Here is a 10,274-nt window from a genome sequence, read left to right as displayed (position 1 = left end):
CTAACTGTCTGTCCCCTGAACACACTGTAAAAAACATCTCCTCACTATCTGCTAGCTGTCTGTCCCCTGAACACACTGTAAAAAACATCTCCTCACTATCTAATAAATTGAATTTATATAGCGCTTTTCATGGACTCAAAGTCGCTTTACAGGGCAGGGTAGATTATAAAAACATAACAAAACAAAACGAGCAAACAAAACAAGTAGAACAAAACAAGATACAGATGAAAAAGGGAGGGGGGCAGGTGGACTATGGGTAGGCTGAGGTGAAGAGATGGGTCTTGAGGCGGGACTGGAAGATGGTGAGGGACTCAGAGGTGCGGATCTCTTGGGGAGGGAGTTCCAGAGCCTGGGAGCTGCTCTGGAGAAGGCTCTGTCCCCAAAACAGCGCATAGAGGTTGGACTTTTGGATGGAGAGGAACAGACGCTGAGGTGGATCTGAGGGACCGTGAGGGTTGGTAAGGGGAGAGGAGGTCAGTGAGGTATGAGGGGGCCAGATGGTGGAAGGGCTTTATAGGTGAGGACCAGGATTTTGTAGGTGATCCGGTGGGAAATGGGAAGCCAGTGGAGTTGTTTTAGGACTGGAGTGATGTGGTGCCAGGATTTGGAGCAGGTAATAGGGCGGGCGGCTGAGTTCTGGACCAGTTGGAGTCGGTTGATGTTGGTAGAGCTGATGCCGAGGGAGAAGTGAGTTGCAGTAGTCCAGTCGGGAGGAGATGAAGGCGTGAATGAGTCTTTCAGCAGCGGGGGTGTGAGAGAGGGTCTGATTTTGGCGATGTTGGGAGGTGAAAGAAGGAGGTTTTAATGACTTGACGGATGTGAGGCTCAAGGGAGAGGGTGGAATCAAAGATAACGCCAAGGTTGCGGGCCTGGGGAGATGGGGAGACAATGGTGCCGTCGATGGTGAGAGTGGGGTTATTGGTTTTGCTGAGTGTGGATTTGGAGCCGATCAAAAGGAATTCTGTTTTGTCGCTGTTGAGTTTGAGGAAGTTGTGTTGCATCCAGGTTTTAATAGCTGACAGACAGGAGTTGATGTGGGAGAGGGGAGGATTGTGGGGGATTTGGTGCTGAGGTAGATCTGGGTGTCGTCAGCATAGCAGTGGAAGTCCAGGTTGAAGTGTCGGAGTATCTGACCAAGAGGGAGGATGTAGATGATGAAGAGGAGGGGGCCAAGTCCGGAGCCCGGGGAACACCTTGAGTGACTGTGGCTGTGGCAGAGGTGTGGTTGTAGAGAGAGAGATGAAATGGGATCTGTTGGAAAGGTAGGAGTGGAGCCAGCTGAGTGCAGTACCGTCGATACCGAGGTCTTTGAGTCTGGTGAGCAGGATGTTATGGCTCACAGTATCGAAGGCTGCACTCAGGTCGAGGAGGATGAGGATGTTGAGGGAACCGGTGTCAGCAAAGGTGAGGAGTCGTTGAGGACTTTGAGGAGAGCGGTTTCTGTGCTGTGTAGGGGGGCAAAACCAGATTGGAGAGGTTCGAATAGGTTATTGGCAAGAAGATGGGTTTGTAGTTGTGAGGGCCGACTATGCGTTCCAGGGTTTTAGACAGAAAGGGGAGGTTGGATATTGGGGTAGTTGTTGAGAGAGGAGGGATCCAGACCAGGTTTTTAAGGATTGGGGTGACAGCGGCAGTTTTGAAAGCAGAGGGGACAGTTCCAAGGGACAGTGAGGAGTTGAAGAGGTTAGTGAGGTAGGGGCATAGGACCGGGAGGCAGGACTTCAGAGTGGAGTAGGGAGGGGGTCAAGGGAGCAGGTAGTGGGTTTGGAAGAGCTGATGAGTTTGGAGATTTCAGGAGGAGTGACTGGGTTAAACTGGGAGAGGAGGAAGTGTGGAGGAGGGGTCGGGAGGTCTGGAGGGATGGAGAGAGGAGGGTCCAAGGTAGGTGCTGGAGTAGATCCTGGAAGGTCAGATACAGGGGATAGGGATTTGTAAATGAGATTGATTTTGTCAGTGAAAAAGTGGAGGAATGAGTTGCAGAGATCCGGAGTAGAGGTAAGGGAGGCTGTTGGTCCGAGGCTTGATGAGGTTGTTCAATGTGGAGAAGAGGGTTCTGGGGTTTTGGCAGGGGTCGGTGAGGATGGTGGAGAGGTAGGCAGATTTGGCAGCAATGGGGGCATCTTTGTAGGCGATGAGATGGGATTTATAGGCTTCATGATGGACTGTGAGGGATGATTTCTTTGTCAGACCGTTTGGCGGCCGTTTTGTTTCATTTTTCGGAGTGCAGGTGTGTACCAGGGTGAAGAGGTGTTAAAAGTGACGAGTTTTGTTTTGAGGGGGGCCAGGGTGTTGAGGGAGGTAGACAAGGTGGAGTTGAGGTGGTCTGTGAGGTCATCGGGTGAGGTGAGGGTTGAGTCCAGGTGGAGAGTGGTGGAGAGCAGGTCAGAGATGGTGGGGGATTGATAGATTTGAGGTTTGCGAAGAAGGTGATTTCTCTGAGGAGGCGGGGGCGTGGGGTTGGAGAAGGGATGGTGAACCGTATCAGTTTGTGATCAGAGAGGGGAAAGAGGCATGGATGGAGGTCGAGCACTGGTTGGTTGGTGGAGCAGACCAGGTCGAGGATGTGACCTTTTCATGGGTGGGGAATGTGACATGTTGGGTGAGAGAGAAGTTATCCAGTAAAATTTTGAATTCTGATGAGAGCTTGCGTAGTGGGAGTCCATGTGGATGTTTAAGTCACCGAGTAGCAGCAGACGTGGAGAGAGAGATGAGGCTAGTGTGAGGAGTTCAGTAAAATCAGAGAGGAAGGAGGGATTTGGTTTAGGTGGCCGGTAAATGAGGGATGACTGTCATGGAGGAAAGAGTTTTGAAGGCGAGATATTCAAAACGATGATACTGAGGGGGAGGGTGAGTTCTGTGATCCGGAAGTTCTGATTGAAAATGACGGCGAGGGCCCTCCACGGTGGGGAGGGGCGGGTTTGCAGATGTAGTTGTAGCGCCAGGGGATGCTTGGTTGAGGGAGAAGAATCGTTGGGTTGTTGCCAGGTTTCGGTGAGCAGAAGGAAGTCAAGAGTGTTGTCGAGGATTAGTTCATGGAGGACAGGGGCTTTATTGTTGCGCGTTCCGGGTGTTGAGGAGGGCAAAGTTGGCATGGTGAGAGGGTGGTGGGATGGGGGCAGGCTGGAGAGATCTGAGGTTGTCCGTTAGCCGTGTGGTCGTTGGGGTGTGGGGGTATTGCAGTTGAGGGGGACAGTGAGCCGATTAGCAAATGATTGGAGAGTATGATTGAGTGTATGTGAAGTGGGGAAAGCACTGTAGTCCGGTCCGGGTTTCTGTGTAGCCTGATGATGCGTTCAGCCCTATGTGAACCAGTGGGTGAAGCATTCAGATGACGTGGGACAGGTGCAACAGAGCGTGCAGGTGACCAGATGGATGGAATGGATTGTCCGTGGTGGAAGAAAACAAACTTGCGGCGAGAGCTTCTGTGGATGTAGCGACGTCACGGCGTAGAAGTCGGGAGCTGTTTGATGACTGGGATGCAGGATGGAATGGAGTAGTTGACGAATTGGAGCAGTTGCAGAGTTGAATATTTGATCATGATGCGCCGGAGCGAGGGACCGGAGAGCTCCGTGATAGTGGTTAGCCGTGGGCTAGGAGCACAGAGGTGGAGGTGGAGATGGATGAATGAGGTGATTGCCAAAATGATCCACAGCATAACCGAAGGAGAGGAATGTCTAGTCTTGGTCGTTCGCATCTGGTGGAGGTTGCCTATGAGGAGGAGTCCAGCAATCGGGTTAGCCCCGAAGCAGCTAGGATTTGCCGCCACGCGTTTGGTGAACGGGGGCAGCTAGCTAGCGGCTAACCGACGAGGCAAGAGTCCGGTCAAGGAGCCCCAGGCGGCTTCGGGAACCAGCAGAGAGACTGTCCAGAGGTACAGAGGCTGTCCAGAGGTAGGGGGTACAGCGAACACAAACACAAGAGAATAGCAGACGAATAGCAGATGAATAGCAGACGGAGAAGCGGCGAATAACCAGCGCCAGCGTCCTCTCACGTCGGTTGGAGATGGATTTTCAGAATTCATCTCTGCTAGCTGCCTGTCCCCTGAACACACTGTAAAAAACATCTCCTCACTAGCTGCCTGTCCCCTGAACACACTGTAAAAAACATCTCCTCACTATCTGCTAGCTGCCTGTCCCCTGAACACACTGTAAAAAACATCTCCTCACTATCTGCTAGCTGCCTGTCCCCTGAACACACTGTAAAAAACGCGGTGTCTGTAGACAGCCCAGGGTCCACACACGCAAACAAAAAAAAATTGGTCCAACCTGGACCATGCAAACATACACAAACTGTGTTCCAGCGTTCAGCCAATAATGGACCATAAGGATTTTTTTTGGGGAGGAGGGTTATTGCGCTGAAGCACAGAAGAGAGGGGACGGGGGAGGAGCGAGCTAGTCTTCGTTTTGTTTGAAAAATACTTTGAACGTCAACAAGAAGTAACGTCACCCAACATCGATTAGAATTAATCGATGCTGAATTAAATGAATGAATTAAATGTTAATGTGTGAAGTAACACTGTTAAAGTGATGGTGAACATCAACAACAGCAGAGAGCAGAAGCCAACAGCCAAGTGTTATTTACATAAACTTCTGGTGTACTTACAAACTTTCCAATCCATCGTTTTATGAGTACATAACCTATTTGTACTACTGTAGACGTTTGGTATCATTTCGGGCATTATTAGTGGGGTCATGTTAAGAGACACTTCGGATCCATTAGCCCCTGCGCTTGGTTTGGTTTGGTTTGGTTTGGTTTATTTATGGATATAGAAAGACAACAAGGGGATCCAAGGGATAACATGTAAAAGCGAGAAACACTTTTTTCCAACATGGTCCCTGATGTAAGAGAACAGGACATACAGCACATGCAAACACATACAGTCCTAAGATTAAAACAATAAAAAATAAAACTACACATCAAAAAAACAGCTAAAACACCATGACCTACCAAACAAGCTAAACTATTCAGCTGATAACGCTACTCTAGCTAAATCTCTCAATATTCGACCCAGGTGAAAAAAGCTTCTGGGGGGGGTGTTTGGCTCGAGGTCATGGTGCAAAGGACCCTAGGGTGAACTACTCTGAACCATCACTTTAATGTTTTAGTTCAGCTCAACACTCTTAATGGAGCTTCATCATTTCACATCAAAACAATATTAGTTTTTGAATTTTAGTTCTGTACAACAATGAAAATCTGAATGATGAGATTTGAAACATTCTTTTGTTGAAAATCTTCAATTTGAATTTGGAAAGGAATTCATAAGAGGAACAAAAGGGTTGTTGTTACTCATACAGCTCCTCCCAACATGCAGGGGAACCACCTGTCAGGGGTAGGTCTCTGGGGGGGGGGTTACTCTCTATAAATACAGTACATACTGTATGTGATAAACAGTTGAGACACGTGAGAGCAGACAGTTGACTTCTCTGATAACTTCAGCAGACCTCGACACAATGGCAACCATAGTCGGAGGATACAGATAATGGACGCCACTGAGGAAATTCGGGAGATTTGTGATCAGGTGAGCTTCTCTCTACCTTCATTCTTCACAACCTCCACACCCAAGGTCTGAATTTACATCAGATTTATTTCCTTCATACACAGGTGAAGACCGATGTGGAGGAAGAGACAGGAAAGAAGTATGTGGAATTCAAAGCAGTTAAATACAGGAGTCAACCTGTGTCAGGAACCAACTTCCTTATCAAGGTAATTAGATATGTCTTTAATATACAGGTTGAATTATTAGTGACATGATGTTGAACCATGGCAGGTCTGTTTGTGTGTGTGTGTGTGTGTGTGTGTGTGTGTGTGTGTGTGTGTGTGTGTGTGTGTGTGTGTGTGTGTGTGTGTGTGTGTGTGTGTGTGTGTGTGTGTGTGTGTGTGTGCAGTTGAACATGGAAGGTCTGTGTGTGTATGTCTGTGTGTTTGCGTGCGTGTGTGTGTGCAGTTGAACCATGGCAGGACAGTAGACACCAGTCAACCACGTCCTCACCGCTCAACAACACCAGATCCATGTGTTTAGACGTCTAATTTTCCTCTTTTCTTCTTGCAGGTTCATGTTGGAGAAGAGAACTACATTCATCTGATAATCTACCGAGATCTCGGAGGAAATGTTTCTCTGACTAATGTACAGAGTCATCAGACCAAAGACAGCCCCCTCCAACCTTTTTAGAAACTGATCCCAGAACCAGTCTCACCAGTAAAATACTAGTATTTCTTTGTGTGTCTTTATAGGGTATCTTTATAAAAAGATAAAACTGTCACACTAGCCCTGCAGCCGATTCAACATGTAGCTATAATAATAATAATAATAATAATAATAATAATAATAGGCGCAAAAGCTACCCAGTGTTTCCTCTATGTTGATTCCTGCCGCCACAGTATCAGAAATATGGCAGACGCACAACAGGGTTTCCGCTATGTACATGTAATATATATAAAGTCATAATTACACGACCATGGGTGTCAGTTTGGTTTGAAATGTGCTGGGGACAGAGACGCATTCGGAAATGCATTTCCAGAAGTGCTGGGTACAATGACGCTTTTTTTTTCTCTTTCGCACAGCTCATATTTTGAAAGACGCTGTCCTGTAGCTTACTAATGAATAAAAACGTGGTTCAATGTACGTAAACAATGAACAATGATAAGCAAATTTCTCTCTCATATTGCTCCTCATAACCACTGAAAACTGTCAAAAAATCAAACCTAAAGTCCTATTATTATTATGGCCGTTATCTGACATTAAGCGTTTCTGCTTCACATTTTCAGCAGGGCAGCGGAGCGGCTGTGGGTTGACTCCCCACGGTTCTCATGGGCTTTATAAGTCCTAACGTGAAAAAGATTAACGTGGTTTAATGTAGCTAAACAACCATCAATCACCACATTTCTGGTCAGTTTTCAGTGGTTATGAGGAGCAATATGAGAGAGAAATTTGGTAATCATTGATCATTGTTTAGGTATAAGCTTTTTCCTCGCCATAGGTGCCAGTGAAGAAGAAAATGCTAATGTGAGATAAATTATCATTGGATTTCGGTTTAGTTCTTTTGACAGGCTTAAGTGTTCATTACAAAATATGGCCATGAGACATTTCAACCCAGTATCACGGCCTGTGGGGATGGAGATTGTTGTGAATTTTTGGCATCTGTCACTCAAGAATTATATGTGTTATGGACTTCTTCTTTTTTTTTTAACTAAATTGAGCTCAAGGTTTTCAAAAAAAGTGGTGGGTACAAAATGACTCATAACGAAATCTGGTAGGTAGCCTACGCGTACCCACTGTCCCCACTGAAATCGACGCCTATACGAGTCTACAGAGCCGTGTGCTCTACTGAACTCATCATCCTCTCTCTCGCCAAGTCATGGCAACCAGATAAACAACAGGGCCAGTAGGCTACACCTGTCAATCTCAGGCAAAGTCACAACCAGCGACGAAAGCTGCAACTTGAAATCCGCACTCACTCAGCTGGTGGTGGCAGCCTGGCAGGACCTTCTGAACTCTGTGGGGACCTGGTCCACTGTTTAACAAATAGCGGCGCAATTTGTTGGAGGGTTATCCTGGTAGTTTCTCTGCGGGAGAAATACAAGGTGTGGCGTGTGAGCGTGTGAGCGTGTGAACGGGTTGAAATGCGTGTGTCTCACGCCCAATGCGTGAGACTTGAGAGCCCTGCACTCACCGGACGGCAGCTAGAAGCTAACCGCTATCAGCTAGCAGGGCAAGCTACCCACCAGCAGGATCGAGACAGGGACCAGGGTAGGTGAATTTAAACAATGTCTGAGTTGAAAATGCATCTTGTTGTCACATAAGGACCCTGTTCATGTTGCACAGACATTTCAATTGCATTTTGTGTCTGTTAAGAGGCACAAAGGCACTCTAAAACTTGCCCCGACAACCGCTGTTTTAGCTGAGTGGAAGCTCATACACCTAGCTGCAGCTTCTCCGTGTTGACTGCACCGATTCAGGTCGGCTTTCTTTCAATCGAAAGTACACACATGTTTATAGCGATGAAGATTAATGTAAAAATTGGCTGGAATTCTCCTTTAATATCTAAAATGAAAATCCATTGTATTTTTTTATATGCTGGGGCAAGACCATCCAATACGTATCTGCTACATCTGAAGTATGTTGGTTTACCTTCTTTAATCATTTTTTTCTTCATCTCAGATTGTCATTTCATCATGTGTGTTATATTATTCTATTTCTATACTCTTAGATGGTCACTAGATGACGCTGTTGTCAAACATATTATGTTCTAAACCATTTCCCTGGGAGTCAGTTATTTAGCTCTGGTTATATGTATGGATTTATATGTCCCGTCACACACACACACACACACACACACACACACACACACACACACACACACACACACACACACACACACACACACACACACACACACACACACACACACACACACACACACACACACACACACACACACACACACACACACACACATTTGAGAGGACATAACGTTTATTAACTCTAGGTATAATTTCACTTCCAAATCGGCAGAAAAAAAAAAAGTGTGTTAATTAAAAATGTTGAACAAAATGTTGCGTTGTCGACACAGAAAACACAAGGATTAATTCAATCTTTTATCATTTGAAAAATAAAAATGGAAATGTTTTGAAACGTGTATCCTGAAATGTATCCTGACTGAATGTTGATATCCATCCATCTTTGATTATCCTTCCTTTAATATTAATCTAAAAAATTCATAATTTCTGCTTTTTTAACTCAAGAATTAGGTATAATTTGCCATGAAAGATTAGTGTAGAACTAGTAATAAGTTGGTGTTCGTGGTGTTTATAAATAATATGAAACGTAAAAAACCCGCCAAAAGTGTCAAAACAAAAGAGACAAAAAAAGACAGAAACAGTGTTGATGTTTTTGAGCCGGGAGGACGACGAGAACATGGTCGATTAGAAGATAACCCAAGGGTTAAGAAGTCTGTGTCTACAGTCATCTCGGGGGGGTCTATTGCTCAAACCTAGCTGGTATAATTTAGACAACTTCCCCTTTTGACTAACATACTGAAAGGGCTTCCTGTCCTCTTTTGTCTCATCAGCTGACAGACTTCAGCTGATTGAGGGAATTTAAAAGTTTTAACACTTCTGCTTATGAATAGAAAAATGCAGAACAGATACACATATGGTTTCTGGGTCATATGGCTCTTCTTTTCAGACACTTTGACCCGTTTTAATAGACATTTTTCTGTGTGTCTGTGTGTGTGTCTCTGTGTGTGTGTCTATGTGTCTCTGTGTGTGTGTGTGTGTGTGTGTGTGTGTGTGTGTGTGTGTGTGTGTGTGTGTGTGTGTGTGTGTGTGTGTGTGTGGAAGATCCTCACTGCTCAAAAACAAAAGATCAACATGAATACATGTGTTTAGACGTCTAATTTCCCTCTGTTGTTCTTACAGGTTCATGTTGGAGGAGAAGACTACATTCATCTGATCATCTTCCGAGATCTTCTGAATAAAGGAGGAAAGGTGTCTCTGACTAATGTAAAGAGTCATCAGACCAAAGTCAGCCCCCTCTAACCTTTTTAGAAACTGATCCCAGAACCAGTCTCACCAGTAAAATCCTTAAAGGCTGCAGTCTCATGTTAAAATCTTCTGCTCCTTTATTCTGAAATGATTTAACATTGATTTTGAATGTTTTAACACTGAGAGATGAAGACATTTGGTGGAATGCACTTAGATTAAAGCTTTAAAATGATTTATATTTCCTTTACAGAATTGATTTTCCTGTTTGCTCACAATGTCCTTAAACCTCAAATAAATATCCTGCCACTATCCTACAGTGCTGCATTTCATTGTCTTTGTACTTGTACTCTGCACAATGACAATAAAGAATCTAATTCTATCTAATCTAATCTTGTGATAATAAAAAATAACATGAATGATTCCATACAACCTTCTTAAATATAATAAATGATTTCAAAACTGTATCCTGACCAGTGTTGCCACAGTTACTTTACAGATTACTTGATTTTAAAAGTAATGAGGTTAGATTACAAGTTACTTTATTAGTTACATTCAGCAGCTGCCGACAACCCCCCCACAGCCTCAACATCACCATGACAACCGGTTTACTGTGAGGCAGCTCAGCGTGGCCAGTAGTAGGATCTGGTTTATTATGGCACCAAAGAGAGCCAGTCAGCCGTGTTTAAGGGCAGCATTTCCTCTACAACATACTGACCCACCAACGTCTTCAACTCTCCTCCACTTACTGGTTTATCACTGAAGTCCAGCTTTATTTGTTTGGGTGGTGGGGG

General features: G+C 45.2%; 1 protein-coding gene across 2 annotated transcripts in view; it reads left to right on the top strand.

The window, feature by feature from the left end:
• LOC120563455 (leukocyte cysteine proteinase inhibitor 1-like) overlaps positions 1 to 9,608 on the top strand; it is a 28,149-nt gene extending 18,541 nt beyond the window's left edge. Inside the window, exons 2-3 of one of the 2 annotated variants that reach the window (XM_039807621.1) lie at positions 5,602 to 5,703; positions 9,418 to 9,608. In XM_039807621.1, the coding sequence (XP_039663555.1) occupies positions 5,602 to 5,703; positions 9,418 to 9,537 (222 nt within the window). In that variant the 3' untranslated portion in view covers positions 9,538 to 9,608. Of the gene's footprint in view, positions 1 to 5,601; positions 5,704 to 6,049; positions 6,196 to 9,417 lie in introns of those variants that run through there. The other variant, XM_039807622.1, reaches the window with a different exon arrangement.
• Positions 9,609 to 10,274: the final 666 nt, after the last annotated feature.

This window comes from Perca fluviatilis, chromosome 8 (genome assembly GCF_010015445.1).
Source record: "Perca fluviatilis chromosome 8, GENO_Pfluv_1.0, whole genome shotgun sequence".
NCBI lineage: Eukaryota > Metazoa > Chordata > Actinopteri > Perciformes > Percidae > Perca > Perca fluviatilis.
Note: the sequence above shows the minus strand (reverse complement) of the source record. Positions and strands in the feature narration are given on the sequence as shown.